We start from the raw sequence: 24,022 nt of genomic DNA on the forward strand, positions 1-24,022 counted from the left end.
TTTCAAATATTTCCTCTTCAGATGTACTTGCAGTCTGTTTTTAAATATAGTTCAGATGCATGTGGAAAAAAATAATACTCTGCTAAAAGTAGAAGTAGAAGATTCAACTCCCGTACTGATGCAAAAATAAATGAAAAAAAAAATCAATTGACGGTGCTATCAATTTGGATTTGATGAAATGCTCACCCCTGTTTGTTCATCCACACAAACGCGCACAAACGTAGTCAGCCACTCTCCTTTCGTGATCCTGATAATTCAAGAGGAAATGAAATCATATGGAGCAATGATGCAGACTGTAAAGTGTGATGGTATGTTTTATTTGCTCCGATTGGAAGCCAATTAAGCAGGTAATGGACAGGCAGCCTATCATCCAAAGCTAATTATCTGAGCAGTTACATTACCGTGACTGGAGTTTTGGGTTCACACTAAAAACAACACCAAAAATAAATAAAGTATCCTGTAAATTAGTCCCTGTTCAAAAGTTTTCTTTTTCACCTTTACATGTTTGGATGTTGGTCTTAAACCTGCAATCATGCAAATCTCCAGAAGCTCAAAATGAGACTGAGCGGCCATGCTCCTGATGTCAGTCAGGAGGCCACGCCCACAAAGATGTCATCCCTTCCGGCTTGTGTCAGCAAATTACTCTTTTGAAATATTTTTCATACAATACGAGGCTATTTCTCCAGAAAAAAAACCAATTGTGGCCTTTTTTTGTGTGTGCATATAAGAGTAGATTGCCTCGTGAGATTCGTCATGGAACAAATTAAAACATGTTAGTCAAGGTACCGCCGTATGCGGAAAATGTGGAATAAATTCATTGTCATCATATATGGAGGCTATGGTGTTTTAGAACGCTATCGTCAGCCTCAAACTTTTAATACAGTATTCGCTAATGTGCTGCTTCAGCAGATTGTGCGGAAAAGATAACCTCCATCTCATGCAGCAATGTACTCCACCCCCACCACCAGCACAGCACCCCGTCGCCCCCCACCTCCAACCCCTTCCCGTTTGGGAGGGGACCCCAAAAGACAAGAAAGCAATTATTTCTCTACCTCTGCTCTGATTTTCAGGTAGGCCACTCTCTCTCTCTCTCTCTCAATCCCACACCAATGAGACATGAAGGAAGAGGAGACGAGCTGTAGACGTTGAGGGCCACTGCTTGTGATGCGTTCAAGCACAGCTTGGAAAAACAAGTTTTATAACATCTTAAAAATATATATAATAAAAAAATAAAAACATTGAATCAATTGTATTACTGGCTTTAAAACATGTGGGAGCAGAATGCACAGATTCGACTCATCTCATCAGTACGGCACTCAGGAGTGATTTTTTGCAGAGGATAAAGAATATATGGTTGAGTACTGCTACATTGCAATTGTACGTCAAGTTGTAGCGTTCATGATCAATCCAAAGCTAAAGAGGCTATCACATGTGAAATATCATTCGCCTCAAGGCAGCAAATTGACAAATCTCTGCAATAGAACTCCCGAATTAAGAGATACATTACTTACTTCACTCCTGCTTCCGCATTTATTGAGTTCCTGAATCACCTTATAAATTTTGCCATTTCAATTTATTCCATTCCGCCGCATTTCACTTCCGCTCATCAGCATTTACACCCAATTTGGGAATGTTATTCATTTACTCTTTTGGATTATTGCGTCCCGGTTTCAGGCTAGTTTAGTTGTTCTTTATAGGTCTGCGCCTGCGTTTTGTTTCAGTGAATTAACCGTGATTTCTGTTATGGCCACGACCAAATTGGAATAGGGCACTTAGACCCGCAGCGTAAATCCAGCCTAAATGTAAGCTGGTGACATTTAAGCATATCTCAATGTCATAAACGATGGCTTCTTGTGTTCTCGCAAGATTTTGCCAGCTTTTGGTGTTTATTTGTTGACTTGTTTTTTTGTTCCTTTGTGAGCGCGGCAAGCTCGAGCAAAAGAAAAAAGGGCCAACTGGTTGATGCCGTTGCAAAGAATTTCAATTTTGTCAATACAAAAGCATTTATCTGGAGTTTTCCGGGGGCATACAGATACAAGATATCACACGCTTGTGTATGTAACGTGATCTGATTGTCATATCTGCCGCTACATTCTGCTGAGGGAGATTTCATGAGTGCTCGGAGAGAGCTGAACACATGACTTAAATTAAAATAATAGTTTTGGTTGTTTTTTTTTTAAAGCATCTGGCTCATCTCACTCCCATCCCTCTCGGCCATCGTCTTGCAATCTCTGCCCCTCTCCTTTTTTTTCTTTTTCTGATTGATACACTCATTTCGTGAAGATTTCACGCTTGACGAATCCCAAATGGCTCTGTTCTCACGACAAACAGATCAATTTTTATACACTTCGAAGAGTGCCTGTCTTGAAAATTGTTTGAGCGACCATCTTCGAGACACTTTGGAGTTTCGATATTATTGAGGATGAGAACACGGGTTAATACAATGGGATTGACGTTTGATCAGCCTCCTTAGACCACAAGTGTTGGCTTCGGAGAAAACAACAGCTGTCCTTCAACCACCCATCCATTTTTCAACAGCACGGCTGTCGCCGATGACTTTTGGGAGAGAGACACATAAAGTCAGTCTGTTGTCGTTTTTTTCGATTAGCCTACAATGCATATTTTGGAATGTGAGAGGGATCTGGTGAAAACCCACACAAGCGCATTGAGAACAAAAACACGAAGGGCAGTGCCAAAAATTCGAATCTCAAGACCTCCAAACTCCAAGATAAACCCGCTTCTAATATCTCTTATGACACCGAGCGACATCGATATCTGCAAAAGATGAGCTTTCAAATTGATTTTGCAGCAGCGGAGATGCGCGTACGGGAGAAATGGGCCTAAAAGTCATTGTGAATGTTTCGTCGGAATCGATTGGTTTTTATGCGTGGACGTGAGAAAAGTGGTATCAGGTTAAAAAAAAATGGCTCAGGCCACTCCAGTCAGAGATGAGATCCCGATAACCTTGCAATAGTGTGGAAGGACGATTGTCGCCATGGTAACAGGAAAAAAAAAAGTGATCGTCGGAAATGAGTTGCAAACGTCTGACAACAGTATTTTGAATCTGAGCCATCTTAGCTGAATTCCAGCATTTGAAAATCCACCAGCAAAAAGTCCAATTTGAAGCAGCTACCATCGCATCCGACATGTGACATCACTACCTCCTTTGGTGGAGGTAATTAGAAGTTAGTCATAAAGTGACTGCTGTGCGTGGGATGCACAAGAACAACAGCGGTTATGTGTCATTAAAAGATTTCCGCGAGGCTTCGCCTTCATTTGTGTCCCGCGGTGACCGCAGGTGGCGTGCGGTCAAGCGTGGATCCCGTTACGTCTTTGCGATTGTATCCCGAAAGAAAGAGATGCAAGCTGCAGACCCCTGATCTCGTAATTTAAGGATTTTTTTTTAACAGACTTGTAAGTATGATCGGCAATGTTCTGGATATGTGTACATTTTATTTCATGAAACCCTGACAGCCACCCCACTGAAAAAAAATTTCTAGCTACGCCCCCGGTGGGGAAAAGGAGCATGACAACATGCCCATCCTTTCTGCCTACCACCAGAATTTTTGACCAAATAGGTTAGAATCATTTATATTGATCCAGTGATATAATAAAAGTCCAACAAAAATCAAGATTTAAAATTCTAACCACTGGCTATTTTGAAAAATACTTTCAGTTCCAATACGCGAGCACACGAAAAGGTATTCGATCCACGATGCAGGCCGATAGGCTTGTGTCGTTCCAAGGACGAGCTTTGAGGAACAATTGCAAGAGTCTGGTTTGATGAGGGCAGGGGCGGAGCCAAATGTGCGGCGGCCAGATATAAAAATGAAGGGACGAAAGCAAAGCATGATGGGAATGAAAGAAGAAGAGACGGGCCTTTTAACGGCAACTGGTCTTCAAACATTTACTTTCGCATGCCTAAGTTGGGTATGTGGGGGTGTGGGGGGGGGCGCTTCTATTACAGCGATCTTTAATGGCTGTGTCACAGTCTATTAACCGCATTCATCTTTGCCTCCAATATACAGCGGCGTTGAACAAAGACAGATGAGTTGTGCTCTCACTATTTCCACACGCCGGACAAGGTGGAGGACATGCGTCTCTTTTTTGGCGCTACTCAGCACTAACAAGCCAAGCAGACATTGTAAAATAATGCACCAAAACATACATGGCAACACATTCATCTTGCTGTCCCGTAAGCTAAAGGAGGAAGTGACGGGGGGGCGCAGCATCGCAGGCTGATGTGAAAGAAAGCGAGGCGGTGATAAGTCATATCAGCATCACGACAGTTATGCAATATAAACACACCCGCCTATGTGTGCATATTGCACACACACTGTTTGCATTTCTTCTCGGTTGTTCCTGCTGCACTTGTTGTTTGGCTAATTTTGTGCAACAGAATAATTGTGCCCCAAATGAACAGGACGCGTGGCAGAAAACACATTTTAGAGACACGTCATATGACCAACACCGCACGGCAAACTTTTGGACAAAACCTAATTCAAAGATTTGAGCCGACATTCCCCGAGTTGCATTTCACCGAGAAGGAAAGACGTGGCGTACCCTTGAAAATAATCTATTTTTCACACTTCTCTGCAATAGCACACCCTGTACAAAAGGTGAAAGAGAAAAAAAGAAAAAGAAGAAGCAAAAGGCGGATTCGTTGATTCTTTCCAGTGTCACGAATAACATCAGATTGCACTTGAGGATTTTAAAAAAGAAAGTTTCGAAAAAATGGTATGATAGTGTACATCCCAAACCCATAAGCGTAATAGGTCGTTTTTTGGGTTGCTAGAGAAAGATCGACATCAGCATGATGTGGAAACAGTTGTGCAAATTTGGGGGGTTTTAATTTGGATCGTCGAGGCAGTGTTTCGTCAATCTATTCACGTCCCTCATATTTTTATAAATACCGATGAATCAGGTTCCCCATATATAAAAAGACAGAAAAAAGACTCAAGTAGAAGTACCAAGTCAGCTATTGTCCTCAACCCTTTCATGCACCGATAATGACAACCTGTAACCTGATAACGTGAGTGGGAGAAAACCGGAGGGTACCCGCAGAAAACCTACGCAAGCACGGGGGCGAGAACATGCAAACTCCACATAGGAGGACCGGAGCTGGAATCGAACCCTGCGCCTGTGAACTGTGAGGCTGACGCACACCCGACGCACCTACTGAAGCAATTTATGCCACCATTGTTCCACTTGGTGGTTGCCGTAGTTACCATACCCTGCTGCTATTTACTGCCTTCGGTAACTATTTATTTTTCCTTATGTCGCTCATTTCACCCCTACGCCGGCGTATAAATGCGCATGCCCCGACTGGAAAACACAAACCAAAACAGAGTCAATTCTGACACCGTTTGCCGCTTTTTATGATCAATATTCAAGGTTTTAGTATTTTTCCCCCCCTTCTCCCGTCTCCAATCCATAAAGCGCTAGAAAACAAAAGGACCATTTCAACTTTGTGCCAGCAACCCCATCAGGCTCTTCTAATTGATTAAAAAAAAAAAAGGCAGAACATGGATCACGAGAGCTCCTACATTCATAAGGGAGTTACATCTGATCCGATTGGTACCTTCAAATGAGCTTCACTGAGGCCCGGCTTGCTTTTCGAATCTCTCCGGTGGCTCTCCCCGGCTGGCTTTAACTCATTTAGAGCGGCTTTTAGGGCCCCCGCCTCACCCATCCCTCCCAGCGCTTTCAAAATGTAAGAAGCATAATCAATACGGCGTGGCGCTCCTACATGACGAATGGCTTCGGGGTGTGCAGATAAACCACAGAGGAGCGCTCTTCATCTCCCTTGCAATAGATACCCCTCTGTAAATGATTATAACCTCATTCCCAGCAGAACATATGAAATCCCCAACGTAAGGGTGTGGAGGGGAGGGGGGGGGGGGTGCCCGGAGGCGATCAGTCTGTCAAAGACGTTTTATTTTACACTTCCTCGTTCCCGTCTTCCTCGACACCGCCCTTATAAAGATTTATCAAAAGCTAATTAAGCTCAAAACAAGGAAATAACTCATGTCAGCTTAGCGCATACGTCTCTTGGCGAGAGGATAAAACCCCAACCCCCCCGCCCCCCAAAAATAAATAATCATCATATCTGTCACTTTCCCGTTAATGAAAACAAGTTTGCCGACACATTTAGGTCCATTTTAATTGGCATTAATTCTCTGTCAGCCCTTGTTACCGGCATTATTAAACTGCCTCGCACGGGAGGGAAGACAGTCGGCTTAAGCTTTACCATAAGTCAAAACACTAACAAGCACGTGGCGCGAACCTATTTTGCATAATAATACACTGTATAATTTTTACGCACTGTATATTTCTCTCTCATGTATTGGTATACGCTTTGGAACTTTTTTGCAAATCAGCACCTTGCCCCACCTGTACCGAAATGTATGACTCGGTGAGAACAATGATGATCGGAGAAATTCAGCTGCATCACGTTCCCAAAATTGTCTGGGACGTCACTCAAGTAAAATTTAACCGTGTTCAATTTGTTATCTTTTAATAAATGAAAACTTGGTCAAAAGATTTGCATACAAATCAAAGAGCATTCACGTTGCTGCTAATGCTAACAGCATGGGGTGCCCAGGCTGGCCTACAAGTCTTAAAAAACAAAAAACAAAAATTCAGTAGGTGGTTGGCGGTTACCATGGCACCGATTGCATTTTCATATTTGATTTTTTTTTTAAATCATATGAAAGCCTTTCTTTTAGTTGTCACGAAAACATCCATGAGACGCCAATAACTGCTGATTTTCGCGTCTCCATGCTGACCGCGCAGATTATTAAAAAAAAACAATATAAATTGTGAAGACGGATCGGGGGAGACAACTTGATCTATTGCTTTACGATCATACAGAACTGGTATGATAATGTGCTTTTTCTTGTTTTTTTTTTTTTCAGAAGACATTTTGACAGGTAACAAAGGGAAAAACACGGGCGATAAGAAGGAATCATTATAGAATTGCATTTATCAGGCTGGCTGTGTTGACGTGTGACACCACATTGTCACAGTTAACGAGGACATTCTGCCCGGACCAGAAACTGTGTAATCATGTTCAACACTTTGGGCATCGTGGAAAAAAGTATGCAGCATTCAAGGTTAATTGACATCTCTTTTATGCCAACTGCTGTGATTTTTATTTTTATTTTTTTCCTGTCATGGAGAGAAAAAAAAATAGCTGCCTTAACGAATGCCACAAACTGACTGCATGCTGCACTATGAAATGGACGCATTACTAAACAGGATTTGTTTGATGAAGCTTTTTTTTTTTAAATACATTTTTTTAAGTTTATGTTTTATCTGGGCTTGGGGCACTGAACCCGCTCCATCTGCAATGAAAGCAGCAGCATGTTTTACACCGCGGCCAAGTAAATCTTTTACTGAAAATGTGTCCATGAGCGAGCCATTAGACTTCTAACCTCCTGTTAGATATAAGTGGGACTGCACACACACACACACACACACACACACACACACACACACACACCCTAGAAAGTAGCTAAAATCATCAAGTCAATAAGTAGTGTGCGTAAAATGTTTTTTTTTTTTGTTATTGTTGTTATTTATTTATTTTATATCCTTGGGCTATTTTATTGAAAACCTGTCAAAAGATACCTGATCTGATTTAATTGGGATGTCAAACGCATTTTGGTTGCGGGCCATGGTTTCCCCTCATTGGGGATGTTGCAAGTATGAGAACTAAATGTCGGGTTAGTTCATCATATTGCTCACATCATTACATATGCAAGATTGCCCCTGGCTTTTTTTTAAAATATATTGATCACAATATTTGAAATTAGAAGTCAGAGAAAATCTTGGCACATGTTTAGGTCGGCTAATACAGTGCATCGCAAAAATTTGCATTTAATTGATGGCTATTATAAAGGGCAGCAAATTATTTTTCTTCAGAAAAAAAATGTAAATGTTCATTTGTTTTGCACAAAAAATGGTGGTTGCCGCCCCCCCCCAAAAAAAAAAGTGGGAGAAAAAAAAAGAAAATTTCATGTTAAGAGACTTGGTGGGACGAGAACTGTTCTGTAAATTAATCTAAATCTAATCTAATCTAAATACGTGAGATTGTTTGCAATTTTAGTTCAGCTTTCCTGACAAGATTAATTCAACAAAGCCACTAAGAAACAAAATAGTAGCAGAAACACCAATTGCATTGGTGGGCCATAAAGTCCAGAACCGAATTCGGCTACCCAGGCCTCGACTTTGACACCTATGCCTTTCCAAGTCACCTATAGAAACTGTTAGTGGGGGTTGGGGGGAATATTACAATTTGCTAGAAAATATTTGCAAAGTACCACGATAACCCTGGCAAAAGATTCTGCTCGTCTCAAATCGAAACGGGCCGTCACTTATTCGCTCCGATAACTGTTACTTTAAAATTGACAAGCCGACAGCCTAACAGCCCGTTCGTATCTGAAACTGCCTGATCATCCGAGGGCTTTTCAAGGATTTTTGCGCGCAAGCTGAACTGTAATAACGACTACCCGACCGACCGACTGAATAGACGGCGGCACCACGCGGCTGCGTTTTATCAACAGCTGCACATCACGCTCGAGGGTGACTCAAACGCACGGACCCGTCACAAGTCAAGTAAAGCATCGTCGAGGACATCTAATGTGGCGTGACATTCAAGTTTAAAGTCCGCTACCTTCCCATAAGTCATCTCAGACATTCAAGGTGAAAAAGCTATGATAATCGGAGCGAGGGAAGCGGCCCACAGCAAAAGTGGATTTTACAGTGCTGGGGGCGGGGGCGGCGGGGAATGCATGGATGGCATTTTTTTGCCTTGGAATATGCTTTGGAAGGCATTTGTTGTGAGTGAGAGGGACTTAGCCGATGCATTTCTTACTGGGATCATGTTCGGCAAAGCAACTTCCCCTCCGTGCCGTCTCTATAAATATTCACACCCACAGCCCACGGGTCAGGTTGGGGTGCCGGCGCTTATTCAAACAGTGTTTTGCAAAAGGTTGATGCAGGTCGTGTTGACGATGCCGTTCTCATTTCTTCTCGACATAAGATTTCAATGTTTCTACTTTACTCCCTTCGCCCTTGCATCCTCCCCGCCTGGAACCGTCTTTAACACGCTGCTTAGGGGATGAATCAACGGCTTGCAATACATATATGTATATATATATACGTACTAGCTGGTTCGCCGCCCTCCGGGCGGCTCATCAGCTAGTTCCTGCGGAAGGCTGGTAAAGTGGGCCTTCGGCCCACAAAAGTGTTGTTGCTTGGTTCAACTTTTTGTTCATCTTCATTGCTTATCGCGAAAATAAAGAGATGTTTAGCTCTACTAAATAACTAACAATTTTATTGCAATGCTTGTGGGTAGACAACATTTTTTCGCTAAGATGCCCGCGCGATCGTAGTGAGCCACTGCCTGAGCGGCGCAGTGGCGGCGCGCAGCGTTGCGGTGAAGTAGGTACGTTTTGAAAAGGGACAGACGGAAGGACAGACCGCGTGCGGGACGACGCGCAATATATATATAAGAAGATATATACATATATAATATATATTTTTTTTGCCCCCACTTGATAACTAGACTCGCTTTCAATGAAGCATTATAAATGTGTCCCCGCACACACGCCAAAAAGTGATCCAGTATGGGTAATTTTTCACATAGGGGTGTACTCATTTTTGTTGCAAGCAGTTGCGACATTAACCAGTTGTGTGGCGAGTAATTTTGCGAAAACAGCAAATCGACACGATTAAAAAAAAAAAAATAGAAAATTAAAGCTGTGCTGTGCAGCGCACTTTTAAATTGCAGCAAAGTGTCATTTCTTTGGCCTCGTCCCATGAAAAGATTTTCGTCTTATCAGTTCCATTAGCTCGCTGTTTATTTTTAAGATTTGAATCCGCAAAAATCACATTTTTTTTTGCTCGGCCAGCATGCAAAAATGAATTTTAATGCATGCATCTCTCTAGCTTCACACAAGTGTATGTTCCACATTAGCTCCATTAAGTGATCAACATGCTTCATTAGCCTTCCTCGAACACCTCACACTACCCCTCGCATGCTAATGATGCATATTCCACCGATACTTTCCATAGCCACGAGCGATATTTACATTTCTGTGCATCTGTGTAAGCATATTTTTCTCCAACATGGAAGCCCCCCCTTCAGCCGACCTCATTAGCCATCTGCGGCGTACTTCATGTAACTCACTACTTTGACGGTGAGAGCCCAGAGGTCAGGATGGGCGAATGGACAGCAATCAGACACTTTGATGACTCCCTAAACCAATACACGGCGGCCAATTTAGCAGAGGGGTTATGTGTTAACCCTGTCGTCTGCACAGGAATTGGACACGTGAGGAAGGATGTCATGTGGGTTTAAATATTGTATGCCCCCCCCACCACCACCACACGTACACACACTATGGGGAAACAACTGTTTTCGCAAACATTTTTAATTAAAATGCATCTCAGGGGGCGGCCATTTTGCCTTTTACGACCGCTCGCTGTCGACTGAAAATGACATCATAGCACCTTGGGGTTCGGGTAACAATCATCAAGTCTCACCCGTTTCCCGGGTTTGGTCATGTGACCTTTGCAAGCTGAGCTATGAGGCACTGCGATGTCATTCGCAGACGCCAGTAAGACGAAGCAAAATGCCCCCCCGCCCACCTCCTCCACCCTGAGAGCGACATGATTGACTCCTAATCAATCACATTTCTGCGCAAATCCAAGCTAGATGTTTAAAACTTACACGACAAGTTGAAAAACGTGACCATGATGATAACACGTTCTGAAAAAAGTTCATCTATTGTCCAAAGATTCTACACGTGGAGCTCAATCAGCAGTCTTGGTCGAAAAGTATCTCGGCCAGTCTCACTTATTAATTCCCAGCGCTCCACTTGTTATATTGGCCCATAATTTAAAGCGACTGTACGCATGTCATGAATCCGTAAGCGCTCCTGGTTTTCGGAGCAAGGTGACCGCGGTTGCGTTCTTAATCATCAACCGGCGTGGATGAGGTTAAGACTGGAAATTGGTTAGCCTGTGAAGTGAATGCGTGATGTCGTCCCCTCGACCCTCCATCCTCCAGCCTGCCCTCTTTTGTTTCCCTTGGACGCAATTTTTACAACCCGCTCGCTCTCCTCCTCTACCTTTGTCCTCTTTTGTCATTCACACGCTGGCTTTCGCCGCACATCTCCGTCATGTAACAGCTACCTCAGCATGTTGATAATAGGATTTATTTAAATAGGGCCCTCTTCATACCGAGAGGCGACATCACTTATTTTATTAAGGCATTATTCCGATTCTTCCCCGCTGCAGTTCTGCGTCCAAATTTTTTGAAAGTGTAGGGGCAGGAGTGGGGAAACTTTTTATATTCAAGGGCCATCTTTCATCACTTAAAGATTGATAGAAGCTCAAACAACATGTCTCGATTGTCAACAAACGTAAAATATAACAATACAAAAAAAAAAAGTAACGGGCAAGTAGTGATCGAGACTCTCTCTGGCTAAAAGTTTTCCCACCCAAGGTCCAGAGAGACCACATGGCAGCCCGATGCTGAAAAAATGATGCATTGACAATCGAAGAAATGAGTGACAGTTGTCACAGCCAGAGCGAGTTTTGTGTTCCCACCGCAAACACTTGTTTGCTTCACGAGGAGACGGGCTGTGATGTTCCTTGTTAGGCCGATTAAACCACCGTGTGTAATTAGGTACTTGTATTATGGTTTGTTTACAACTCATCGCACAGATGAAGGATACAGTGCAGGCAAAGCTATAATAATAATCATAATCTTGACATTTTCCTTCATACGAAGCAGCGGCTACAAGAGTCAAACAGGCAAAGCTAAGCGTTCACGCACACAATCCGCATGAAAAAATCATTAGTGTTATGTTTTGCATTCTCGTGCGCGTCGGGACAGTCGCAGCTTAAGTCATTAGGAAACAGTGAAAACAATCTGAAAAAAAAAAATCAATCACATGAAGCAATCGAGCAGATGAAATTAATTACGGCATGCCGAGGAGATTAGATACTTCAAAGTGGGAAGTTTGGGGGGGGGGGGGGTTATTTATCACATATTCAACCAAGGAGATCCACAAATACGATCCAAATGTCATGCGGCCTTTTCAGGTGTCAGACGTTTTGCGCTGGCAATTCGTTATTTGCAACTCGACATCCTCGTTCCACCTTAACGACACGGCAAGGAGATGCACAAGAAGTGGCTTACAAGGAGACGAGCCAAATTATTTTCTGTGCTCGAACGGTGTCATCCAGTGTCGAGTCTTCTGAGCTGATGCGTGAGGGAACAGTCTCGTTATTATATATGACAAAATGGTAGATTGAAAACTATCGGCTTTATCTCCTTATCCTCCTTGGACTTGGAGGCTCGGGCTATCGGCGCACACATCAGTAATTACTGCAGGTTGTCAACAATTTATTACCCGAGGTCTCGGGGGTGGGGGGGGTTGCACCAATGAACAGCGCCCCAAAAAGCGACAAGAATATCAGCGTGCGTTACCTCTTCTGTCCTTGGTGATAAGAGCAAGTCAAGGAAGAAACATGGAGGCCGCATTCGTTGGGCGAGTCAGCAAATTGCTCCGGAGAAATTATTTTAGTTTTTTTTCTCCCGGTGGCAAAACACTGGTAAACTGCATTTCATTTGGAAATGCAGAAAAACAAAAGAGTATCCACATATGAGGAGAATTAGCTTAAGATAAAAGAAATTCTGGCAAAGTAAAAATTTTCCAAGACACCAAATGGAACAAGACAAAAAGTAATAAATCGATGAGGTTATCAAACTCCAGGCCCGGGGGCCAGATCTGGCCCGCCACCTCATTTGATGTGGCCCGCGAAAGCAAAATCAACTCCCACGATATGAAAACATTTCAAATTTTCATACGCAATAAATAAAAGAGATATCGGAAGCATGTTTCCAAACCTCTCATGACAGTAACAGTTGAATAAACCGTTAGTCTTGACGCCTTTTCTCTGGTTTCAGTCAGAATGGACCTCCAAGGGAAACGGTCACTAAAATGGGGCCGGCTACAAAAAATGAGTTTGGAACCCCAACATAGATTATGCTACGAAATCAAGTGAACAGCAGCTTTATTTATTTAGCACTCGCTAAGGTGGTCCGTGTGGCAACCAACTGTCAAGCAGCTCGTCAAAACACTCGGGCAGACACAACGATCCATCATCACACTGTGGAGGTCACCTCGTAAGTCACGTTTCCGCAGCTTCTCACCTCCCGCCACGCACGCGCAACACGGCCCCTCACAGAAGCGGTCCGTGTTAAAACCTGATTTATGAAAAGTGACAAGAGCATCAGTGTTTTTAATTATTAACCGGGAAGGTGTCGACGGGAGTCATCTCTCAATCCTCCCCACAAAATGTAATGAGGTTATTTGTTGCCGCAAAAAGCCCTTAAAACTTTGATTCATTTGACAAGCGAGCCCTTTACGTCAGGGCCCGGGAAGGCGGACGCAGATAAAAACTAGATAAGGAGGCCGTTTCCGACGATCCTTTGACATTGACCTGCTCCACAGGAACACACAAACACACACGCGCAGTCACAACACCCAGTTTAAGTCCTTCTACTAAGATCCTGTCATGAAGACAGAAGCTCAGGTTGCCGTGGGGTTGACCTGATCTTAAATTGCATTGCGCAGCCGAGGTGAAAAGAAAAAAAAAAGTATTAGAATTTAAAACTGTTTATAATATTCCGTGTACTTTTTTTTTTTTTTATGGCAATAAAAAAAGCAACTTCATATATTGAAGTTCAGTTTCCAGGACAAACACTTTTCTCCATTTTTTTTCCAGGTCAATATAAACTTGTACAAAATCTACAATTCGCAGCATCTAGAAAACCTCGTCATCTTCTATTAGCTTCCCCAACCACCACCAGCATCACCATATACACATTTCAAATTTAATTCCCGCTGAAGGATCTCATTACAGGCAAGCTTCAAGGTGCCTCGCCCACAAAGTCTACCATGAAAAAAAAAAAAAAAGCCGGAAATTCATCTCCACATGTCTAAGATCGCGCCGCCATCTGACTTGTTTATAGCGGCGAATGCATCGCCAAACCAAATTAAAAGTCATATCTCCGTGCTCCAGGCTCCCCTACTATTACTTTTCCAATCAGGTGGAGAATAACTTAGCATAAACAGTGGGGTAGCATTACCATCACAGGAGGCTGCGGCAAGGACGAGAACAAAAAATATTGCATATTCATAATCTGCTTCGCCCAAAATCATGTGGGCTGTGCTTGTGCTTTCACTTCTTTTTTGCGAGACCGATAAAGCTTTTGGAAAACAAACAAACAAACAAAAACTTTTCTTCCCCATTTTAGGCTACTGCAATTCGATTCTGTCCAGCAGACTCAACTCTTCAATGTTCCATGGTTGTGCGAATACTGAGAGTTTCCCCAACTATAATAACGTCACCAAATAATTTCCCTTCGGATTTAATAAAAAATAAAAATTAAATGCATCTCAGTCTGGAACGGTGTGATTTTATCTATTCTCAGTCCAAAACAAAATCAGTTCCAAAATACTTCAAGACAAATGCATTTATTTGAAGATATTAGGACACATATTGATCATTTTATCCTGGCAAAATCACTACCCAGTCGTCATGCTTGAAAAGTCATTTAAATCAAAATTTAGATCCAACAAGGGGTAAAAACAACCAAGTAAGAAGGCGTGACTCAAAAGTCAATGTTTCAATAGAGAGGGGAGGGGCGAGCAGTTACAGGGAGAGGGAGAAGCCATACAGAGGGAGACATCGCCGACGCTTAAGAAGGCGACATTAAATTGACTAAACATGGGCCCTTAGCAATGTTTGTCAGTGTTCCTTTCTACCCACACATTGGGAGGTGGAAATCAGCCACCTTCAAACCACTCAAAAGTTACATTAAGAATTTTTTTAATTAAAAAAAAAATCGTGATTTTCTCTTGTCAATTAAGCAGCATGCCCTTGTGTCGACTTGTTTGCAAATGCCGCACGCAGCTGCAAAACACACCATTGACCTGAGGCGCATCGAAAAAAAAAATCGATTTTGCTTTTTATTTGTTTCACGCGGAGCACAATATTTGTGCTCGTTAGCTCATTAGCATTCGCAAAGGGGTCTAATAGAGTGTGCGGGGAGGGGGAGGGGGGGGGGGTGCGAGCGGCCACAAATGGAGGCTCGGATGATTTATGATGAAGTCATTTCAAATTAGAAGCAAGGAAGGGCGAAGGACGCCAACGGTCTGGTTTAAGATAATTTCTTTTACGCCTGCAACCTTTCGTCCACAAATAATGATAACTCGTAACCTGACAACGTGCTAAGCTGTGCATTGTAGGAACGGCTGTCCCTGAAAGGGTTAAAGCACGCCTCCGTCCCTTTTTTCTTGTCGCTGTCAGGACGCATTAGGGCGTTGTTAACAAGCGACTGAAATTAGGCTCCCCCTGCAGTCCCATCCAGGTGCGGGGTAATGAGGTGAGAAGACGCAAAACCGGGCTCCTCCCCCATCTCGTTACACAAGAAAAGACGAATAAATATCACGCTTTCTCCGATTTGTCCAGCGGATGCAGACGAACTGCACAGGGAAGGGGCGGCGGCTAAAACATTGCGAGCCAAGCTCGAATAAGCACTTCTACGCTGCCGTATCGACAACGGGGTTTTTTGCACGCAACGGCGTGGTTTAATGGGGAGTGGCGACGAGATTCGCCGTCAAGCCTAATGATATGGAAATTGAAGCTGTAAGCTGGCGAGAAGCGGCCTCTCAAAAGGCATCCGTTAGATGCCAGGCACCGCCTCCCTCTGCGGCTTGATGGGGTGTGATCCGCTATCATCCCGGTGGCCTCACCACTAAATAGGTGGTCTCCCTCCACTGGAGGTGGAAATGAAGCTCGCCTCACATTACGCGCTCCCCTTTGCGGCGCCACGGCCGGTCCACGGACCGAGGCCGCAATCCGGTGATAGAAGTGGTTGACACTAGCGCGTCGACCTCAAAGTGCAGAATTTCCGGCCCCGGCTTCCCTGTGTGGAGTTTGCATGATCTCCCCGGGCCTGGGTGGGTTTTCCCCGGGTACTCCGGTTTCCTCCCACATTCCAAAAAAAAAACATGCACGGTAGGCTGATTGAACACACTAAATTTGATGGAAGATATACCGGAGTCTTAATTGAATGCAATTACCTGTGATTCTTTCGCAGGGCTGATCGGAGACGAGAAGAGCAGCCGAGTCAGCAACAATTCAGGCAATTTTTCTCCCGCTCTTCATCGCTGTCCATCAGGATGTGTCAGGAGCAAGATGAGCCTGGGCAAAATGGCACCATCATTACTGACAGACACTTGTCTACTGTGATTTATTTATTTTTTGGAGGGGAGGGGGGCGCAGTGGCGGTGATTAACATTTGGACTTGCTGCCTCAGCATGTTTACACTGGCAGAGTGTCTGTCCATCTCTTCATTCATTCATCTTCCGTACCGCTTGATCCTCACTAGGGTCGCGGCGGGTGCTGGAGCCTATCCCAGATGTCTTCGGGCAGTAGGCAGGGGACACCCTGAATCGGTTGCCAGCCAATCGCAGGGCACACAGAAACAAACAACCATTTGCACTCAAACTCACACCTGGGGACAATTTAGAGTGTTCAATCAGCCTGCCACGCATGTTTTTGGAATGTGGGAGGAAACCGGAGCACCCGGAGAAAACCCACACAGGCCCGGGGAGAACATGCAAACTCCACACAGGGAGGCCGGAGCTGGAATCGAACCCGGTACCTCTGCACTGTGAAGCCGACGTGCTAACCACTGGACTACCGGGCCGCCCGGAATTGAACATGAAATGCTTTTTTTTTTTTCCATGAGATCTATGCCGTCAACAATGTTACAAAATTACGACGAGATCAATCTCCCAACGAAGATGAGGTGTATGGGAAGAGTGTGCGGAGGGGTCGGGGGGTGGGGGGCTCTCCTTGGAAACTAATTGGACATACTGGACAAGGTCCAGCGTGTTGTTGTGAAGCAGCAGATGGGTCCTCTAGTTGCACCTGGTGCTTCGTCTCCACTTTAAAATGAGTTTAGGCCTTCAAAAGCCGCATGGGCTCGCCTTTCTGTCTGGCACACAACTCCCAAGCGAGGCGAGGAGAAGAGTGTGTCGGCGTCTGACCCCACCGCCCCCCCCCCCTCCTACTTTCAGGTATATCCTTCATTCTCTCCGCAATCCGCTCCCCACTCAAGCAGCTGTCAAGGTGAGGCACTTTTACACAGCGAAGCTCCAATGCCCTTGTCCAATTTCACTTTGGAGTGAAGCTGGGCTGAACGTGCCAATCCTGATATTACCAAACAAATTAAATCACGTTCTTGGATGCAGGCCGGCAGAGAGAGGGAGGGAGAGAGGGAGGATGGTAAAAGAGGGCGTGCTGAGGATGCTGATGGAAATTGCGTATCAACCTCATCTTTTTTTTTTCCTGACAGTTGCAGCATCTTTTATTGCAACAAGGGAGAGACAGAAAACTTGCAAGACGGCGGAGTTTGACACCGACGGGCTAAGAAGTCAAAAACTCACATTTGAAGAGTATGGGCGCACATCTCTAACTGAAACGAACCCCTGAAAATAATCCTCTTATTTATTCAAATCCACAAATGAACAGATGGCATATCGTCACATATAATTGGTGAACGTTGACTGGCCGAATGTGATTTAGACATCTGGAAAGACAATTACCGATGCATGTAATTTGTGCAGCGTGTAATTGGAGAAGGAATAATCCTCCCTCAACATTGAAAACAAAAGCAAAAAAAAAAAAAATGTTTTTAAGAGCGGAAGCACAATTACAGTCATCGGAAGCAAAACAAAATGGCGTCTGGCTAATTTCAGATGATCGCGAGACGCGCGTAAATTTTACGGCCGCTTGCGGCGAGCATATGCCTCCTGAAATACACGCAAGTGACCGTTTACTCACACGAAACGTTCGCGCCGTGCCAGCTCAACGTTCGGCGCAAAGTGCCCTTCCATAATTAATCGGGCCGTTCTCGGCCGTACTTTAGCGCAGCTGACGGCGGTGCCAACTGGCAGCAGTCAGGAGAACTTAAAGCGGCCGTGGGAAGTGTGAGGAACGTTAAGTCGGTTTCAAATACTTCAATAATTATTCAATTAAAAAGCGGGAACGGGTGCGCGCCACACCGAGTTGAGGATCGATGACAACAAAGCGACTCCCATTCCGATCGCAACCGATCTTTTCTCAATTCTGAGCGAATTACATACGATAAAGTGCAAATAATTCAAATATCAATGAATGAATAATCGTGAAACTCTTTCGTTTGCCGAAGCAGCACTGAAGAAAAAAAATAATATGGCGCCCTGCTTTAGAAGACCCCAAGTGCCTTTTTAATTGGGAAGGGAGTTCAGTTCGATTCATTTAAACGAAAGATCATTTGGAAATAATTACTCCATCTATTTTAAGTACCGGTAGCTAGTTTATTCCAGTTAAAACGGGACTTGAGTGCCGAATCAAACGTCCCGCCGCTACGCTAAAATAATTTTCTCCAACGTTCTCTTGCACTCTCCGTTTTAAAAGCCCAGAGAACAAATCGTACTAATTTTCCAGCAAGGCTGCTATGTGCCACTGCGCCGCTGTCACAAAGTGACTTTGATTGCCGCGTCCCACTTGCGCAATTAAAAAGTGGAATCGCAAGATTTGAGACACAATGCCAGTGAGCCGCAAACACCTCGACGCGAAAATGTCATTAGAAGTCCTAATGGAACTCCAGTGGCGAGCGACAAAAACAAATCATCCGCTGTTAAGATATGAGATGAGCCGCTTCCGAGAACGGAGATAAACACATCGTTGTCGTTTGATTAATATGGTTTGTTTACACGAGGACACCAAAAAAGAATGGCGCAATCCCCGCCCGTCAACTCCACCCCACCCCACACTGCGCAACAAGCTCTGAAACAATGAGATAATAAACCGTCGGATGCCGGCTGTGACGACTGAAGAGGAGTCAGATGATGGAATTGGAGAAAAAGGGGATTAGCCAGTTGGTTGCGCTCTCTTCAGTCGTGGGTGAGCCTTGGAGATTGAGTGAGTCACAAATTTTATGTAATATCTGCAACACATACCCACTAAAACGGGGGGGAGGCCCTGGGGGGGGGGGGGCGCCGTGCTTAAGGGACCACGTTTGATTTCGGAAATGGACCAATGAGCCAAGGTCATTTGGAGGTGAGGTTCAACAAAGTGCTGCGACTGTCGAAATAAATTTTACAAGATTATTTTTTTTTGTCTTAAAGTTAATCTCATTTGAATTCACGAATGTGATTTTTCATTCTTTTGTCTGTCTGCAAGTGTTCAACTAGCTAGCCGTTGATCAAAAACGGATTACAGCATTATTTTATGCAAAGTATTATAACTCCGCCCTACAGATGCAATTCCTAAGCGCATCAATTGCTTATTTTTTTGCATTTCTTTGTTAGCGTTAAGCAAGGCGGACAATTGTAAGGCAGCCATTTTTACAGGATGCCTTTCTCTTAATTTTAGGATAAACTTGGACTGAAGAGGAAAGGGGAAAAAAATTAAGTGGCAGCCCACATCTGGCCCCCAGACCTCAAGTTTGACCGCCATTCATGAAAATTCTCAGCACAACAAATTAACCCTTTCGTGCACCCTGTAACCTGATCACATGACAAGCTGCCCACTGTAGTAACCGCTGTCCCCGAAAGGGTTAAAGAGTGACCATGCTTCACCCACTCCTTCACTCAAGTCCTATAATCAATTTCATCAAATCGATTGAGGAGAGTGTTCCCGTGATCCATGGATTTATTCAAATTGTTACGATGATGTTTTACTTCTAAAAGGGCTTCCCACTTATTTGTCCAGCATCCTCAGGGATCAAGATCGCTAGCGGGGGAAGATGGCTATTTGTGATCCATTTGCGTTTGTCCTCTGAGGTCTGGGCTTGGTGCTGATCCGGTGCCTCCACCTCCACTGCGCCTGGAGTGCATCAATCATCCCCCCCCCCACACACCCACACCATTTTCCTCACTATCAAGAGGAGGCGACGGCGTTGCGATGGTGACGTTCAAGCCGACGGGCCATTTGTGTGCAGTACAGTACACAGGAGCTGTTTTTTGCACCTCTCTCGGAAGGTAGCCGAACGATTACACCTCTCATAGTAATGCAATCAAAACCTAATTCACGGGTTGGCTTCAGATTTCACCTTTTGATTTGAGGCGTGGGGAATGTGTGTGCGTGTGTCCTCTCGCTGATTAACTGCACTATAAGAAGTCAAAAGATAAAGATGCTCTAGAAATGCATTATTTTACTTTATTTTATTAAAATGAGCCAAGAGGCTTCTTCATATGGTCAAGGCTAACTGCGGTTTGAGTGGCCCCTCCCCACCTGCCCCATTTAAAGATAAGATACCCTTTATTTGTCCCACACTGGGGAAATTTGCAGTCGACAGCAGCAAAAACACTGTTTCAGGAAATAACTGTACACAAAAAAAAAAAAAAAAAACACAACCCTCCACCCTCCACCCCCCCAAAAAAACATTTAATTCAAAAATCTATATTTGGTCTCAGGTATGTGACAGAGTGGCAGGACAGAAGCCTTATCTTCAAAAGAAAGCCATCCGAGCTTTGACTACACTTAGAATTTCCCCACAGATTTGAGAAAATGTGTTGTGGTCCAATGAAACCAAGTTTGAACATTGGCTCATCACTCCTAGAACTCTAGTCTGTATATCGTACTTACATTGACACAGGGTGGTGGTGGCATTGTGTTTTTGGGCTGTTTTTCTTCAGCTAGAACTTGGGCCTGAGCTTTTTTCCATTCACCACTCCATTGCGCCACTGTGCCCGTCAGCCACACCCACCTCATTAGCCACTCTGCTCACCTGGGCGCATAGGTGCTTCAAATCACCAATTAGCCTCTCCTGCTCACTCACTCCACTGCTCGATTGCTCTTGTCTTGTGCTCTTATGAAAGGCTTTCCAGCGCTCTTCCTTGACAGACCTCCTATATTTTTTATTTATTTTTAACTCTCCCCGTCTTGTTGTTTCCTTTGCAAATCACCTCAGCTTTGTGTCCCTTACGACATTTCCTGTTTGCCTGTCCCCCTTGGCTGTTTGGTTGAAATGACATCACAGTGTGACTTTCCCTGTGCTCCCAGTTGGCTTGCATAATATGACGTGTCAGGCCATGGAACAGGCCATTGTTTTTTTCAATCGAGTTGTAGAAAATATAGGTGGTACAATGGCAGGGAATTTTTTTTTTGGTCATAAAATAAGGGTGTGTCGAATTTCCATATCCATGATATATTGCAGTTTCGTCCTATCTTCGTATACAGTGTCGATATTTTTTGTATAGTGTTGCAAAACTCACTTTAAAACTTTTTTTATTTGATGGATTTTCACTCTGCATGAAACTTGGAATTTGTGTTGTCTTTGTTTGTGAATGTATGACTGATTTTTAATCCATGTGTAGCACTTTGTATGCGGCAATTTTTGTTTTAAAGTGCCCGACAAAAAAAGTTGTGCTATAATTGCAGTGAGGTCTTAATTTTTTTTTTTTTTTTAAAGCTACAAGGTTAGGAATGGCTCCCTAGTGGAAGAGACATTAATAGCATGTGGATTTGAAAGAAGTAACGTTAGCTGTTGTAAATATGCAAGTATGTGTGTTGTACGAGAACGTACCGGAGATATAAGTTGTGTTTATGGGCGCAGGCGGGGTCGTCTGACAGTGTCTGTAAGTCAAGCGAGGGCGGCCTGCTGAGAGATCTAAAGGCGAGCATTCATCAAACAGCAGGGGAGGAGAGGGGAAAAAAATAAATAAATAAACGCCTCAACACGCTTCGATAGGACTTTCTAACCAGGGGGAGCGAATGACCCCCAAGGTTCTTGTAGGCCGACGAGAGAGCAACACCGCTGCTCCGAAACGCCTCTCCATAACCGTCGACTGGCTGCGGGATGACGGCAATCAACTTCTAAAATGTTGGGGAATCGCTTTGTGCGGAGTCATTTCACAGTATGAGTTATGATCACAGTAACATCCAGGATTGCGTCCTTCAGGGCGATTATGACGGCGACAAAGTGATGTGGAAGCATGAGGGACAGATGGCGATTACGCGTAATTAGTGTTCTTTTATGACGAAATTCAAGAAACTAAGGAGAACTAATTGCAGGTTTGGTTTTTTTTTAAATGTTCATGACGGGCAAAGTTGAAGTGTTTGAGATGGAACGAAATGGAGAGGGAGAGAGAGCGGTATCAAAAAATAGTAGCATTTTATTAAAACAAAATGCTTACGTACGTACAAGAGCTGGGAGATGGATTTCTGTAACAAAAGTAAGAGCAAGACGAAAGCAGTGAAATTATTCGCAACTGTTTAGAACAGTTTCCTTTTAAAAACCATGTTGGAGTTCAAAATCTGTAACAAATACATTCGGTTACAAACATAAATACAAGTTGTGAATGATTGTACAAAGTGTAACCATCATGGCCCATCCAGCTCGCAATCACAATTGACCATTAAAAAAATGATTTTTGCATTTATTCAATATCCTTCATACCTGATTGCCAGTAATATTTTCAGACAAAAAATTTTTTTAAAAAAGGAACCAAATACTGAAGCCATCATATTTATGAATAATTTCATTTCAGGGGTAAAACACATCATATTTATGAATAATTTCATTTCAGGGGTAAACACATCATATTTATGAATAATTTCATTTCAGCGGTAAAACAATCTGCCTATCTTCACAAGTAATTCATCACTAGTGACACAACCAGGCTCAACCTTAACCTTAAGGCGGATAGGAAGGATATCAAATAAATGCCCAAACAGCTTTGCAAATGAAGTAAAAGACATGGCACGTCCCCCCCCCTTTTTTTTAGAGCCAAGGATGCCACGCTGGGTCCATGCGGCACAAATTGTCCAGGCTGTTGGCCGCGGCCACCAAAGTGTTGACTTTACTCTCGCCTCCCTCGAACTGAGCCAGGTTGTGCAGGCGGGTCATGATGGCGGTGACGGCCTTCTGGACCAGTGACACCAGCTGTTGGGAGTCCATGTTTTCCGGCTGGCCGGCCGGGGACAGCGGCATCGATGTGTCCTCCTGGGTTTTCTTGTGCCAAGCGATGATTTCGTCGCGCAGGACGGCCTTCAAGATACCGTCCACCTGGCAGGAAGCAAACAAAGCGGGCAAACGGTTTTGAGTTTGATACCTAGTAAAACTTCATATTTGACCCCTTATTATCACTGGGTAAACGCTGTGACATTAGAATGTGGAAAAAAGTGGTGCCTTTTGAAAGAAAAAAAGATGAGTTTTTTAAAAATGTACAGAAAAAAAAAAAGATTGTTATCAGGACTTTCAATTATTTTCCATATCCAAAAAACAAGAGACGGAATCTGGAATTCCACAAATGTGTAATTTCCAGGCTGAAGCTCCACATTTGACAAATTAAAACAAAACACGTAGTTATGAACTGAAAATATGACGAGGTGATGAATGATTCGGAAGGGGGGGGGGGGGGGTCGCCGTGAAGCGCGGCAAGTCAGCTGCCACACTACGGCTGCTTATAACATTCCAAGCTAATTCGATAAGCGTCCGGGTTGATCTCAAAGTCATCATTACGCGTCTGAGAATGCTGTTTCTTGGCCACTGTACGCCTATTTGGAGGCAACCGTTTCCCTCCCCAAGATGAAAACAAAACAAAAAAAGACTGCATATAGAGCCCATGTCAAATAAACATAAAGCAGACTCCAATTTAGGGTGTTCCCGTTTCCTTTGTGGGGAAAGCGATGTGCGCCGTTAGCAGCTCATTATGGAGCCAAAGGCTTGAAATACACAACCAGCTCGACCACAACACCAGTAATCATCACCTAACTCGGCGCACGCACAGTCTCCTTTCGTTATGCGTCGCTTCCGCTCGGTTACGCGGGCTTATCACATATCGATGCCGCTCCCCCACGACAGCCTTGACGAGTCCGCATGCTCCCTCCCACGGTCTTTCCCAAAGATTCCACATGGCTGTCGCTAGCACCCTCGCCG

At 44.0% G+C, this 24,022-nt stretch overlaps 1 protein-coding gene and 2 long non-coding RNA genes across 4 annotated transcripts in view; 1 reads left to right on the forward strand and 2 right to left on the reverse strand.

Moving 5' to 3' along the window:
- Nucleotides 1-219: 219 nt before the first annotated feature.
- Nucleotides 220-21,213, reverse strand: LOC127603203 (uncharacterized). Its single transcript, XR_007963009.1, has 3 exons — nt 20,728-21,213; nt 16,170-16,290; nt 220-247 (listed from the first exon to the last, which is right to left on the reverse strand). It is a non-coding gene; the product is annotated as an uncharacterized LOC127603203 (long non-coding RNA).
- Nucleotides 21,214-22,311: 1,098 nt separating this feature from the next.
- LOC127605097 (uncharacterized) lies at nt 22,312-22,760 on the forward strand. Its single transcript, XR_007963453.1, has 2 exons — nt 22,312-22,633; nt 22,709-22,760. It is a non-coding gene; the product is annotated as an uncharacterized LOC127605097 (long non-coding RNA).
- Nucleotides 22,761-22,846: 86 nt separating this feature from the next.
- The window catches only part of trrap (transformation/transcription domain-associated protein), a 51,363-nt gene continuing 50,187 nt past the window's right edge, over nt 22,847-24,022 (reverse strand). For both annotated transcript variants that reach the window (XM_052072686.1, XM_052072685.1), the window contains one exon: nt 22,847-23,149. In XM_052072686.1, the coding sequence (XP_051928646.1) occupies nt 22,865-23,149 (285 nt within the window). In that variant the 3' untranslated portion in view covers nt 22,847-22,864. The remainder of the gene's footprint in view (nt 23,150-24,022) is intronic.

Source organism: Hippocampus zosterae, chromosome 7, assembly GCF_025434085.1.
Source record: "Hippocampus zosterae strain Florida chromosome 7, ASM2543408v3, whole genome shotgun sequence".
Taxonomy (NCBI): Eukaryota; Metazoa; Chordata; class Actinopteri; order Syngnathiformes; family Syngnathidae; genus Hippocampus; species Hippocampus zosterae.